This window comes from Lissotriton vulgaris, chromosome 7, assembly GCF_964263255.1.
Source record: "Lissotriton vulgaris chromosome 7, aLisVul1.2, whole genome shotgun sequence".
Lineage (NCBI taxonomy): Eukaryota > Metazoa > Chordata > Amphibia > Caudata > Salamandridae > Lissotriton > Lissotriton vulgaris.
In genome coordinates, this window is record NC_141695.1 from 1764149287 (window position 1) to 1764165087 (window position 15801).

At 45.6% G+C, this 15801-nt stretch overlaps 1 protein-coding gene across 1 annotated transcript in view; it reads right to left on the minus strand.

Annotated features, from left to right (window-relative positions):
* Window positions 1–15801, minus strand: part of LOC147706613 (uncharacterized) — a 213740-nt gene that overhangs the window by 30682 nt on the left and 167257 nt on the right. The window contains exons 4-7 of the mRNA XM_086929105.1: window positions 11704–11823; window positions 11545–11624; window positions 7808–7840; window positions 6708–6751 (exon numbers count right to left, since the gene is read on the minus strand). Of these exons, the coding sequence (XP_086785231.1) occupies window positions 6708–6751; window positions 7808–7840; window positions 11545–11624; window positions 11704–11823 (277 nt within the window). The remainder of the gene's footprint in view (window positions 1–6707; window positions 6752–7807; window positions 7841–11544; window positions 11625–11703; window positions 11824–15801) is intronic.

Here is a 15801-nt window from a genome sequence, read left to right on the forward strand (position 1 = left end):
ATGAACTGCTATTCCTTAAGGGTTCATTCCTGACGTCTTCTTCTGCCCAACTTTTCGTCAATGCTAACATTCCAAGGCATCTACCAGGTATAAACATACCTTCCCTTGCCCAAGCAAGTAGGGGGAGACCTCAACTTTAGAGGAGGCCTTGTCTCGGCCTGACGCACTGACAAGAGACGCTGTCATCCCTGCTCGTAGAGAATCCAGCTTCCAGAGTTCTGACTCCCTTTGCGGGGTGTTAGAGTTCGAGACCCGGAAAGAGATTCCCACCTCTCTCATTCTCAAGGTATGGAGTTGACTAGAACCTTGTGGGACTCTTGGCATACTAGTCTTGGCATACTAGACTTGGCATACAAACTTAGCACACAGACTATAGCATACCATACTATAGAATACATCACCTACTTCTTACCTTGTACTACACATAGGTTAGGTACACTGGGGTAGTACTAGTTAGAGTAGCATCTTATGAATACTCACATTTTTAGCTTATGTTATTTATGTATATGAATATATTTGTCATAGCTAAAAGATAATGCTAGCACAGTATTATTTCTTTCTACTGTCTTATGCTGTACATAATATATCTTGCATACTGTCTTACGGTTGTAACATCTCATGCCTCTTACACGAGAAATATGACTGTTCAATAAATCCTTTTACTGAAACGCCCGCTGTTAGATTTGGGGGTCTCTAGTTGGCACAGGTAGGTACTTGTGACAAATAGGGACCCTTGCCTGTAGTCAGGGTAAAGGGGTACACTCCTAAAATAACCCCTGCTCAGCCCCTTGGTAGTTTGGCATGAGCAGACAGGCTTCTCTCAGAGGCAGTGTGTAAAGCATTTGTGAACACATACATTAATCAAGTGACAACACTACAGATGGACACCTCACAAGGTTTATATCAAAAATAAGTATTCTTTTTATATACTTAACACAAGACCACAAACGACAAAAATCCACAATACTGTACTTGAAATGGTAGTTTTAGCTTAGTTCTGTTCAGTTCTTAAGATGCAACACTTTGAGTCAATGTACCTTACGATGCGTTGCGCTTCCACAACAAAAGTGTTGCAGCAATTGAAATGCGGCAAAGTTCTGGTGCAAAGAAATAAAGAAGTGAAGATTTTCCAGATGCGGCACACTTCTCAGATGAAGGAGAAGTCTCGATTCGATGCGTCAGCTGCAGCGGCGACACCCTTGTTCCGCGATGCGACGACAGCAGCTTTGGCTGCAACACTCTTCCCTGATGTTTCGAGACGCTTCCGCGTAATGCGATAACTACAGCAGTGACATTTAAGATGCAACGGCAGCAGCTCCGATGGCAGCGCGCTTCTTCGTGTGTGCGAGGCGCTTTTTTTGATGCGGTACAATACGACAGCTACAGCTGCGACATCCAAGATGCGATGGCAGCAGCAGCGACGCTGACACACTTACTCTTCGTTGCGAGACGCTTCTCTTGATGCGGTGCAATACGACAGCTACAGCGGCGACATCCAAGATGCGACGGCAGCAGCTGCGACACGCTTTTTCCTCTTGAGTCGTGCTTCCAGCTCCTTGCGACACGCAGTCCCTCAGAAGGCCCAAAACACCAGCAGGCACTTCCAAAAGAACTCTGGGGAGCTGGGGGTTGAAGTCTGTTGTCCCTGAGATTTCAGCAGAAGGCAAGCTCTGTTCCAAGCCCTTGGAGGTCCTTACAAGTTGATGAAAGTACACAAAGTCCCTTACTCCTCTCTTTGGCAGTCAGGCAACCACTGCAGGGCAATCCTCTAAGCAGCACTTCAGCTTAGGGATAGTCTCTCCTCAGTTTCTTCCGGTTCCTATCCTCAGCAAAGGTTTCTTCTTGTTTGTCCAAAAGTGATCTAATTTCTTGGGATCAGGGTCCCAATACTTATTCCACAAAATCCTTTGTCCTCTGAGGGCAGGGGGCCTTTGCCTAGTCCAAACCAGTTCTGGAGCACTCTGTTTACATGACCCCTTCTTTCCTTTCACAGTGCAGGGCAGAAACATCAGACGTCCCACAGAGGGTGGAGCCAGCATTGTGGAGGAAAAGCACAGCCCTGGAGCACTCTGTTGACATGACTCCTTTTCTCTTTTTCAAGTGCAGGGCAGAGACATCAGACGCACCACAGGAGGTGGAGCCAGCATTGTGGAGGGAAGGCACAGCCCTGGAGCACTCTGTTGACATGACTCCTCTCCTTACACAGTGCAGGGCAGAAACATAAGACGCACCACATGGGTTGAAGCCGGCAATGTGGAGGGAAAGCACAGTTCTATTCAGGTCCCAGGTACAATACATCCCTCCCATCTAGATGCAGATCTCTCTATTCACCACTGGGATGACTCATCCTGTCTCCTGGAATCCCCCAACCCTGTCACTCAAACTCCAGACAAGGAATACACAACCTAGCAGAGGCAGGCTTGGTTAGTTTAGACAAGAAAATACCTACTTTCTAAAAGTGGTATTTTCAAACACAGAAGGTTAAAATTAACTTCACTAAAAGATGCATTTTATCATTCTCAATGACAGAATAAGTTTCCACGCACCCACAAGGAACCTCCGTTCAGCGGACCACGCCTTGACAGAGGTCCCCCGCATCCGCCGAGCCAGATCAGGAGGAAGAGCTTTCCCCTACACCGCTGCCACAGCTTGGAACTCTCTCCCATTAGGAATACGGAGCTCTCCTAACCTGCACTCATTCAGACGAGATCTCAAGACCTGGCTCTTCGACTGACCTGGAGGTGCCCTACCCTCCCCTCAGCGCCTTGAGACCCTCACGAGTGTGTAGCGCGCTTCACCAACCCCTGATTGATTGATTGATTGATCATTCTGAGTCCAGGCATACTAAACTCAAATTTCCACCATGCTCCCTGAGTCAGTTAGGATTATAGGATGTAATCATCTAACTGCCCATTCTGGCCTATGGAGAACAGATAGCCTTGCAATAATGAAAAACAAAAATGGCTGTAATTTACTATAAGAACATGCCACACACACCAGGGCATGTCCTACCTTATACTTACAATGGACCCTGCCCATGGGCCTACCATAGGGGTGTCTGACATGAAGAAAAGGGAAGGTTTAGGGACTGGCAAGTGGGTGCACTTGCCCAATCAGCATGGCAGTACCGGACTGCACACAGGCTCTGGAATGGCAGGCCTTAGACACATTTTACAAGGCTGCTTCTGTGGGTGGCACAACCAGGGCTGCAAGCCCACCAGCAGCATTTGGTTTACAAGCCCTGGGCACTCCTGGTGCACTGTACTAGGGTCTGACAGGTAAACCATCCCAGCCAATCATGGAATCACTAATTCATACATCGATTTACAATAGGGTGAGCATATGCACTTTAGCACTGATCAGCAGTGGTAAAGTGCCCAGAGTCATAAAACCAACCAAAACAGGTCAGACAAAATACAGGAGGAAGGCAAAAAGTTCAGGGATTACCCTGCAAAAAGGGCCAAGTCCAAGACCCGTCTACTCTTTCAGTGTAACTCTGAAGAAACTAAGCATGCACGATTAGCTGAGTGAAACTGGTATCTGTTGTTTTCACGATTCTGAGAGTGTTCCAATTCTAAAGGTAAACAAAGTAATGTTAATGCGGTTGCCAGAAACTACTCCCTTCTTGTTTACAAGGAGTTTCTAGTGGCCTCTGAGTTAGCTGGCACACAAAGTAATTAAGTTTAATATACTCGATAGGGGCCTGCTGACCTCAGTCCTATGCCAAATCTATAGGGTATATTATTCCAATGCGCAGGAGCAAGGCTTAATTCCCGTGCACCATTTCCGCAGTAGGACAAGACCCCCAAGGTCCGTTCACTGGGATGGGGAGTTCCCGTATGTTCTACTTGCAAAACTTAGCCCATCTGATCTCCAGTGAAGTCCCAACATTTAAAGTGAAAAGCATTCCCTGGGCCCCAGCTCCTCACAACCTCTCAATGGGCTCCTTCCAGCACAGCACCATGCAAGGGATGCTTACCGACTCTCTCCACCGGTCAGCATCCAACTCACCATCACTCCTAAGGGCTCAGCTCACAGCTTCCTCTGATAAGCAAGTAGCCGTTAAACCTGCAGGACGAGGACCGCTATGACATCCATGTCAGCAGAGGGGGTATATGAAGGCGAGATCAGCCTCTCACTTCAGAGCAGGTGCCTCCTGCGCTATCTGACAGATGCCACATCTGCTGGAGAGTCAGTCCGGCCCATGAGTACTGGCACACTTCACCTGCAGCCTCCCCCACACTACATAGACACCAAAGCATGTCTCGGTCAGCAGTCAGGCGGGGTGTATAGGGCACCAGAGGAGCTCCATGGGGTCAAATACTCCCACCACCAGCCTCCCAGGCCACCCTTCTGGGCAGCTGAAAGGATTCCATTTCTCATCGCCTCTATTGCTAATGATGGACCGCTGCCATTTTGCAAGATGGGTCCAGGCTCTAACCATTGCCGCCACTTGGCAGAAAGATCCACTCATCTCACTAGGCAGGGTGGGTTAGGCGCAGGGGTACCTTGGGCCACAGGATTAACATAGCATTCAGTGCATCCCAGCCGGAGCTCTGTGCTCTGTCCCTTGAATGGTAAAGTTGGATTTGTAGTTACCATTCTAAAAATGCCACTTTTCCCGTGTTCACTAAGCCACTGGAGTCAAGCTATCCTGGCTGAAGACGACTGATAGCCAGAAACCGGTCCTAGGATGCTTGATTCCGGTCCAGGGAAGACATGGCTTGGCAGTTCGGTCTGGACTGTTCCCATGAGGCACAGGGTCAAGACTGATTTGCATATGGCCATGTCTGAACTGGGGTGGCTGGTGAGCAAAATAACGATGGATTAAACCCAGATCTGTGACTGGGGGTGAATGTTTTGCCATTGTGCAACATTCCGTCCATCATCTTGTGTGTTTTACTTTTAGAAAGTTGGGCATTTTCCTGTTCTTAGCTATGTGATGTCTGCTGCCTGTCTCCGATGACTGACTGGGCAACAGTTCACTTTGTGTATTCACTCTAGACAGCCACATACAAAGGAAGGTTGGGTGTGACTCTATGCATCTTCCTTGGAGGAAGGGAGGGAGGAGCTGGGCACTGCCCTACTCTTACTACTGAATATGCTGGGCCCTGTCCTCACACAAAAGGCTGTTTACCCCCCTGTGGTGAGTCTGGATCCAGGGCAGAGAGAAAAGAAATGTTAGTACTTCAAAGACCCTTCGTTGAAGTCACCCCCACTTGAAAGGCACATTGAGTATAAGTATAAGTATCGAACCTCTTATCCTACAGAGTATACGTCTGGACCTGAAACCAATTTGCCAAGAAGAACTGCTGTGCTATGGACTGCCACACTATTTTTCTGCTGCTTTGGAAGGCTGTCCTCTCTGCAGCCTGCTGAACTGTCTGATTAGACCTTCATCACTGAAACCAGAGTGGTTCTAAGGGCTAATTAACTAGCCTCCTGTCTTCAAAGACTCAGGGACATCAACGTCTTTAACCCTGCTCCTGGTTCACTGGAAGTGAACCCCAGGGCTTGCTCCAGTGCAACCGACGCATCCTCTGCTGCAAGAGCAGAACCTACAAATCACAGCTGTTGCAGGAAAAGGAACTGGTCAATCGCACTCGGAACTGCTGCATCGCCAACGGAACTGCCACATTGGAACCGCTGCAATACCACCACTTTGGAACCGGCACTTCGCACTCAGAACAAGTGACTCACCATGTTCTCATTTGAGAACACTAACAAATCTTCTCCCTGCAGGATAGACAAAGATGCATTGCTTGGCTTCACCCCGCATGTCGTTGATTACAACCAGGATTAAAGTATGTTTGCTCAGCGGGCCGTGTTTCTGGACCGCTATCCATCGCGGTTGGCCTGAACTCTTAACTTTGTCCCGGCCCAGCGAGACCAATTAATTCTTTAAACATTTACTGTTTCTAAGCACTATTTTTACATTTAATCTTTAAAAAAAAGTCATCTCTTGACTTCTACTTATATTTTTGTCATTTTGGTCTTGTTTCATTTTTGAAATCATACTTTCTTTTTCTAAACCTGTGTGTAGTGATTTTGTGGTGTTTTCACTGTTTTAAGTGTTTGACCTATTTTACACTTTGTCTCTTAAATTAAGCCTGCCTGGTCAGTGCCAAGCTACCAGGGGGTGAGCACAGATTAATTTATGGTGTCTATCAACTTACCCGGACTAGGACTGTCATTCTGCCACCCAGAAATCCAATTTCTAACACCACACATGAAAGGACAGAGCATGCCGTATAGTAGGTCTTCGCAGTAATCAGGCCTTTTCTGGTGCAGTTCAGCTTTCTCCCGTTCAGATAACACAGCTCAGCAACTTGCCTTGCTGCACTGCCTCAACTGTCCGTATCTAGGCCAGAATTTTGTACTGAAAGAGTAGGTTCCAGTATGCGTCTTATCCTAGACAGAACGCACACCTCCCTGCAACATGGTGCAAAGGTTGTGCATTGCGCTAGGCAGGCTTTGAGGGAACCAGTGCAGGAGAAGACACAAGTATCAGGTAATTTCAAAATAATACTATGGTTGCTCTCGCACACTGTGCTGAAAATATTATATCTGCCCCCTCAGAGTGAACAATCCCCTTTGTCCTTCTTTCCATTCATGCAATGCTGATCCTTTTTATGGCTTCTGTCTGCAGCAGAAGATGGTGCAGATATGACAATGAGAACAAGAAGGTCATGGTTACCATGGCTTACTTTTGCAAGTCGCCGTACATTGCCTGATCTCCATGCTTTAATGCCTGCAAACAAAAGCAACAGTATTAGGACACGTTCAGAAGATATGTTGCTGGATTGTATTGAGATGAACTGTCTTACTCTGACTTTTGTTCTGTGACATTTATTTTGTTTGTTTCCTCCATTCTATTTGCAATATTGTTTCTCTTATACATTATGTTATTGTATTCTTGCAGAAAATGAGAGAAGTCTTGTATATCACATGTCACTGAATGGGTGTGATTTCAGTGAGTGGATGAACAGTGGAATGCAATCTCCTACGGTCCTTGATCATGAGCTTCCACCAGCATCAGGACAAAGTGAGGACAGACCCTCATCTCACACTGATGACTAGATAACCCTTCTTGTCTGAGTAGGGGTCCAGGCTCTACTACCCTACAAAGGAGATCCAACTGTTAGTTGGGATACTTCTCAGTGAAGGAGCCACCTTGTGGAACATCTCACATCTAAACATGCATGTGGTGCAGTTCAGGCTGCACATCCGAACTACAAAGATCCAAATGTGAGATAGGATACTTCTTAGTGAAGACAGCCTTCTTGTGGATCACCTCACCACTGAGTGTAAAACCGGTGCAGTCGACACTCTACTCCCCCACAACAGAGATCCGACTATAAGGTAGGATACATCTCAGTGAAGGTTGTCATCTTGTGGAACACTCACTTGGTGCCATTTCTTTACTTGTTTCCAAAGTTCTTAATTCTGGGCTGGAAATATTTAGCTCTTTTTATTCCTACTGAACCATAAGGCCTTTGGAGAGTTAATTAAAATACATTGTTACCACAAGCTTGTCAGCCAGGAAATGACATTTGCTAAAACTATTCTCCAATCTATAAGGGAGAGTATTGCACCATGTCAGTTCATAAGATTCTGTTTTTAAGCTTAGATATCCAGGACAGAGTAATCCTGAACCCAAGCCTTATAAACCATCTACTGCATTGTGTTGCAGTTACAGAGGTGACCTGGTCTGAACTAGGATCCTCAGGTGATATCAAGAAATAAAATGTATCCAAGCAATCGGAAACACCATTCTCTGCTTAAAGATAATTTACATTTGTCTTACCATGTAAGTGTGGTCTGCATCGGGGAACTGCACCTGTGGAAAAAAAGATGAGAAGTGGTCACCAGGTGACTAGATGAAAAGAGAGCAGCCATGTCCCACCTCTGGTCACCTGGGGGCCATGAGAGGCGAGCACAGAGTAGAAACTCATCCTGGTCTTATTTAAAGACTCAGAGACATCTAATTTTTGTTCCGTCACTGAGTCCAGACTCACCCTGTATGTGTGAAACGATTCCTGCACAACAAGGGATACTGTTGACTCAAAAATAACCAAGTTGCTTTTTTAGCAGAAGGTTAAATTAATATGATTAACAGATTGAAGACACAATTACCAAAGCCCAGAATTCCCAATTCATAAAGGAAGTAGAGTTCTAGTAAATCTAAACACTAAAATTGAATGAACAGTAGGAGGTGATGGTAAATACTGGAAGACATGTAGAGGATGTCCGCGTCCTACTTGCTGGGGCTATTATCACAAAAACAGAATATCTTACAATTTTAATCCCCAGTAAGGTCAATATTTCTTCATCACATGCACTTCCTTGTTCATACAGGTGTGAACACTCTGCTTTCTTGGTCTAACCACTACGTACTCCTCATCCTACCTTCCTTTAAAGCCACCAAGGTGCCTAAAGTCTGCCACGTAGTGTAGGTAATCATGTTATAACACAAAACCTCCAGTGCAATACGAAATAGACATACACACTTCAGCTAGAGACCTGCACTGGCTCCCTGTCAACAAGAGGATAACCTTCAAACTCCTCCCCAACGCACACAAGGCACTCCACAACACCGGACCAACGTACCTCAACAGCTGACTCAGCCTTTACACCCCCACCCACCAGCTCCGCTCCACAGACCGCGCCCTCGCCACCGTCGCCCGCACCGAAGAGTGACCGCCAGCGGCAGATCATTCTCCCACCTCGCCGCCAAGACATGGAACACACTCCCCATCCATCTACGGCAGACCGAAGACCTTCTGACCTTCAGAAAACTCCTCAAGACCTGGCTCTTCGAACAGTAGCAACTTCCCCCCCTAGCGCCTTGAGACTCTCACAGGTATGTAGTGTGCTTTACAAATGCATTGATTGATTGATTGAGTGTCTGGAGGGAGTGGGCTGTCCATGAAGACTTCTTTACAAGGAGAAGAGTGTGTGTAGTATGATATTATACACCTAATGGTGCTTGAGTGTCTGGAGGGAGTGGACTGTCCATGATGACTGTACAAGGAGAAGAGTGTGCGTAGTATGACCTTATCAACCTAATGGTGCTTGAATATCTGGGGGGAGTGGACTGTCCACAGGGCCAGACTGGGGACCAAAACTGGCCCTGGTCAAGTGCTCGCTACGGCCAGTCCGGCTCTGCCTGTCCATGAAGACTTCTGTACAAGGAGAAGGGTGTGCATAACACGGGCTTGGGTGTGAGATGGACAGGCCTCTCATAGAGGAACTGTGTAGAGAATGAAGGCTGTGTGTAGTAGACTCTTGGTCACTTAACAGCATAGGGTCTCTCGAAGGAGAGTGGGCTCTCGGTTAAAGGTTCTGTACAAGGCGAAGAAAGTGTACAGTAGTGACTTGGGTGTCCGAAGGTATTTATTTGGAGGCCTCACTGGCTCCCACTGCAGTTCCCCAGGAGACGAAGCTGAAGATTTTTTTAAATTGATCCCAGGGCGGGTTGCTCTGAGATCACCTACCACTCCCACAAGACAAGAGGTTGGTGTGCTCCTTCCCTGTTATGTACTATTTACTCTAACAAATTCAGGGCAACGGGAAATGTACTTGTGTCTGTATTGGCGGCTGCAACATTTCCCTCAGTGTTGCAGCCACACGTTCAGATTGCTCGGTACTGTAGGATCTGCGTAGAAGGTGGACAGGAAAAAATGTCTCTTGGTCATTAGAGGACTCTAGTGTTTTTGAATTGCTATACCGCAGAAGTACTGCAGGACACCTGTGGGACTAATCATCTAGATTTTTAGTGTTTTTCACCTTAATTTCTCATAAACTGGAGAATGGATTTACACCCAATCACAGAAAGCAAACTTTTTGAGTAAAGGCCTAGCTTACTGCCAAATTTAGTATAATTCTGTTCATACATTTTTCATCTATTGCTGTCTAAAATTCCTGTGGAAAATTGCAAGTTCATAATGAGTTTTGGTGAAATACATTCACAAAAGTTACCACAGGAGTCCCATTTTTAAAAGTGAGGCCTTCTGAATGGACAGAGAACTGTTTCTATCTTGTGTCTTTATGGTAGGGTGGGACCAAGACTGGTCAAAATATTCCCAGGGATTTAATTTGCTGGCCATGATACAAACTGTTGCGGCAGACATTACAAACCCCGGGGACTCCTCACCGAGTCCTGAAAAATCATTTAAAATAGCCTCTTAGGGTGCAGCGTAGGCACACTCTGAACCCAAAGTTCATGTGGGGAATGGTTACAAAGAGACACTCTATCAAGTTAAATAAAAAAAGCATTATCGGGGTGCAGATCCTGCGGTACCCGCTGCCGGTACCATGGTAACCGGCACAGCCCTTTTAATAGTTTCTGCACACTGAAATTAATAACACAAAGCAGACGTGCCTGGCAAGATGTGAGGGAGCACACAGAAAGAGCAGGCCCGGTGGAGGGACTGTGGGAGTACATGGACCCTAGAGGGAAGGCTGGAGTCGAAGGGGCATCACATGGACAAAAGACAGGGCAGTGAGCCAACCTCAGAGGGTAGCAATGTGTGGTAGAGGCAGCAAAACAAACTAAAGAGTGAAGGTGGATGGGAACAAGAGCAGCACACTGACCATGGAGGGCAGGTCACAGGGGTAAGTTCAACAAGCTGAACTCAGCGGGCAAGAGGGAGGGTCAGGAGCAGCCCATACAATACCACAGAGGGCAGAGGTGCAGAATCAGCAAGCTGAAATCAAAGGGTGGGTGGGAGGGGCAGGGAAAGAAAAATGAACCACATTGGCCAGGCAGGAGGGGCAGGAGCAGAGGCAAAACATGGGCCATGGTGCATGTTAGAAATTGGGTTTTTGGATGGCCGAGGTCTGCACTCTGTCCAAGCAGGAACCACAATCCTAGACCGGGTAAGTCAGTGACACACCCTAAATTAACCTGTGCTCACCCTCTGGTAGCTTTGCACAGAGCAGCCATGCTTAACTAAGAGGCAATGTGCAAAGTATTTGTACACACCACAAACAGTAAATTGGTGACATCACCACAAAAGTACTCCACACCAGTTTAGAAAAACAGCCAATATTCTGATAAGTGAACCAAGACCAAAAAGACAAAAATCCAATAATCAGAAGTCTAGTTATGAATATTTAAAGAATACAAATTTCCGTAGTGCTTAAAAGCAGATAGCGCCAACCCGGGCTACTGGTTGCCCTTCACTGGGTCAAATCCAAATGCTCAGGCCGAAAACAATGGTGCTTGAGTCGGACACAGGGACCTGTGCAGCTTGTGAGTGGTCTCTTAGTTACAGGCTGTACATATGTATTAATCGATGTATTATCTTGCCCTCACTGCTGTCTTTGCTCGGATACAGGTCTGTTCTCTTTACATACCTGCCTATAGTAATGATATGTGCTACTCTTTTCAGTTTGTGATTGGTCTCTCATTTAAATCCGTACTTTGTTACATGCCGGTTATCTGTACATACCTGCCTATGGTAATAATGTGTGTTTTTGAGGGGTTTCTTGGTTACAGGCTGTAAAAATGTATTTAAAGATTTATTGTAAGGCACTCACTGTTCTGTTTCCTTTCTCCACGTTCTCATACTTTACTGCAGATTCATAGATGTCTCTACGGCTGCCACCACGGGTCGCACCTGAAATTAGAACACATTCTATCGGACCTGCTTTTTCACTGCTTTATACTTTGAAATGGGACTTTGAATAGACTCTTACCATTTGCTTTCTTTGCGCGTCTCTCATAGAAGAGAACCACACCAAGGACAGCGACAACAGCACAGAGGAGCATCCCTGAAGCCACCACCAAGGGGATCCACCAGCTAGAACAGGAGGCATCTGAAGCAGGAGGAGCCAATGAAGAAGAGAGACAACCTGTGAGTGTCAGGCTCGTCCGACTCTTGGCAGGTGCAGTTAAACGTAAAAAAAAAGGAATAGCAAAAGGAGTAGAGACAAAAAGCTCTAAGAGATTCTTTAAACACACCAGTATTTTGGATTAAAGGTTCTGAGCTGGTTATAGTCACTTCTCAACAGCAGTATATAGTTTGTCAAAATGTGATTGTTGAAATGGTTTTGGGATTTGCATTATTATGGAAAATGTTTCTGAATAATGAATTTAATATTGGGTCCAATCTGGTAATAATAATCTAACATGAAAACACTTGAAATTAGTTTAGCATAATGTATAGCAGTGTGCTTATTATTGTAATGTTGTTGCCACATTTTGATGAAATCTACATTTTATTTCATTTGGATGTTGTTTTCTGCTCTCTCCTATTACTTGCCCCCTCCCAACCCGTTCTATATGTGTATCTTTCCCTATGCAGCTTTACACATGAAGACTAAATTATGTCATTGTAAATTTCCAAAATATGCATGAATTGTGAATGAACTTCCCAGTGTTTCTAACATTGCAAGTGCCCAAGGTACTTCCACTGAAGTTCCATTACTAGGCTTAGCCTCTCCCACTGGTGCATAGTCCATTGTCCATTACTGGGCTTAGCGCTCTTCCACTGGTGCATAGTCCATTGTCCATTACTGTGCTTAGCGTTCTTCCTGTGGTGCATAGTCCATTGTCCATTTATGGGCTGAGCTCTCTTCCACTGGTGCATTGTCTATAGTCCATAACTGGGTTTAGCGCTCTTCCGCTGGTGCATAGTCCATTGTCCATTACTGGGCTTAGCGCTCTTCCACTGGTGCACAGTCTATTGTCCATTACTCACCTTAGCTCTCTTCCACTGGTGCATAGTCCATTGTCCATTGTCCATTGTCCATTACTGGGCTTAGCGCTCTTCCACTGGTGCATAGTCCATTGTCCATTTATGGGCTGAGCTCTCTTCCACTGGTGCATAGTCTATAGTCTATTACTGGGCTTAGCGCTCTTCCACTGGTGCATAGTCCATTGTCCATTACTGGGCTTAGCACTCTTCCACTGGTGGATAGTTGTCACGAAGGCCAGGAACCACAGGAGTCGACGTAGGTCCCAACGCCCCTCCACCCCAAGGGCCACCCGAAAGATATTCAAGGTAACCCCTGAAGCAGGGGGGAAAGGGGAAGTGGATGAGAGAGAGAGCCCGCTCTAGACAGCGGGTGACAACCTTCTGTACTTCGTCGTCGTCACCTTGGTTCTTGCGGGCGTGGTAGTAACACCTGCAGACAAACAGAACATGTAACCACAGTTCTACTAAATACCCAGTTACTTTAACCATTAAGTTAGAAATCTCTTACCCTCTGAACCTGGGCTAAAACTTCTCCCTCGTAATATTGGTTGTAAGGTAATTCGCCTAAACCTGTATAACAAGGTATCATTAAAACACTATCCAACAGCTATAATGGACTCTTATGGATACTATGTATCTCTTCTTACCTTTTGACTGACAGGCGATAGCTGTAATAAATTTCAACTGTAGGAATGATTAGTTCTCTTATACTTCAGATTTCTGAACACCTAACTATGTGTAAACTAAGGAGGCTTGGAAGAACACGGATAGTTACTCCACTAAGGAATTCTCCAAGTACAATAAATTAGTCTCTGAACATGAGTGCGAGACGCACCAAAAGTCACACAGAATTCGCAACCGGTGTGTCTAGCAGCCGCTAAACTGAACACCGGAATACCTCACTTGCTTCTCCCTCGTTGCGCATGCGCTTATTCTTCACCGGCAAGAGTCTAGAACAGGAATTTTCAGCTTGACTGGAGTCGTCGGGGAAAACGTGGCGCTCGCTGGAACTTGACAGTTGAAGTGCGCAGTTCGTTAATTGAACGCGCGCTTTCTTCCAGACACTGTGCGCGCGATCAAAAAGACTAGACCGGCTTTTCGTTTCTAGCCGCGTCCATCTTTGACAGCCATTATTCAATGTCAAGCCACTCATCTCAGTTATACATCTTTTGACAAACAATGAAGTGACTCGATAGTTTCTCCGCCACTGCGGATATTTGGACTTGATTCTGAATAGTCGATTTTTCTTGCTTGATTTCCTGAATGAGCTTACAATGGAGACGGAGGTCTTGACAGTACCTCCCTCCAAAGGGGTTCCTCCCAACTTGGGCTTCTTAGGATGTGCTTTATGGAAATTCTGAACCAATCTTGGGGCATGAACGTGAGAGGAAGGCTCCCAAGATCTTTCCTCTGGGCCAAACCCCTTCCACTAGACCAAATAGTACAGTTTGTTTTTTGTCACTCTAGAATCCAAAATTCTACTGATCTCAAATTCCTCTCCTGACTCTACCATCACTTGTTGAGGGGTTGGCTTGAGTCTAACATTCTCTGGATTCTTCTTTAGTAGGGACACATGAAAGGTGGGATAATTTTTAATGAGTTCGGCAAGTGGATTTTAACTACCACAGGGTTTATGATCTTCAAGATTTTAAACGGGCCAATGAATCTAGGTTGGAATTTCCTATTTCCTCTTAACCGTAAATGTTTGGTGGACAACCACACCTGCTCACCTACTTTATACTCAACCCCTCTCCTTCTTTTCTTGTCTGTCTGGACCTTGTATGATGCCTTAGCCTTACTTAGATTTGTTAAAGCCTTCTCGTAAGACTTCCTCAATTCATCTAATTCGCTTGTAACAGCAGGTACATTGTTATTCTGGTTACCCATAATCATCTTTGGATGACGGCCTGAATTCAAATAAAAAGGGGTGTAACCAGTGGAATTATGCACCGCATTATTATAAGCAAATTCTGCGGTCCACAATAAGTCAGACCAGTTACCATCCTGTTCTAACAAATAGAGGCGCAAATATTGCTCCAACTCTTGATTCAGCCTCTCTGTCTGACCATCGGTCTCAGGATGATAACTGGTTGAATATCGCGAATCGACCCCTAAATTGTGCATGAAAGTTTTCCAAAACTTTGACATAAATTGGGTCCACGGTCAGATATGATTACCTGGGGGATCCCATGAATCCGAATGATGTGTTGGTTAAATGCTTGTACTAACTGCATGGCTGTGGGTACTGATTTCAAAGGAATAAAATGGCCCATTTTTGAAAATGAATCCACCAGTACTAAAATCACCGTGTTACCCTGACTGGATAGCAAGTCGACAATTAAATCTAGGGATACTGTGTGCCAGGGATAAGGGGCGTTTGGCATAGGTTGTAGCAAACCTTGAGGGGCTTGACGACTAGGCTTTCCTTTAATGCATAACTCACATGTTGATACATACTGTCCTATATGAGCTGCCATGCCAGGCCACCAAAAATGCCTCTTGATTAAATCAATGGTTTTCTTGACACCCTTATAACCAGCCAAACGGTTGTCATGACAACCTCTCATTGCCTTCTCTTGCATTGCTTTAGTTGGCAGGTACAGTTTTCCTTCGTAATAAGGCAAACCATTAACAAGAGTCTTTTCATTCCCTGAGTCCGTCCACGCCTTTAACTCATCCGATGAACAAGTGTTTTGTATTTCTTTTGCAAATTCTTCCAAATGAATAGTTCCTATGATTTTATCCAATGGCACAATAGGCTTGGGGGCTGGTACACGGACTTCATCAAAAGAGTTCATTCGTGACAGAGCATCGGCCTTGCCATTTTTTGCACCAGGTTTGTAGGTTATCACAAAGTCAAACTCTGAAAAGTACAGCGACCATCTTAATTGTCGTAGGGTCAGGGTTTTTGCAGATTTCAAAAATTGCAAGTTGCGATGATCCGTGAATACAGTTACTGTATGTTTCGCCCCAAGAAGATACTGTCGCCAGTCCTGAAAAGCTTCCTTGACCGCTAACAGTTCTTTGTCTGCAATGGAATAGTTGTATTCCGGGTCTGACAGTTTTCTGGACCGGTACGCGACAGGGTGGAGTTGGC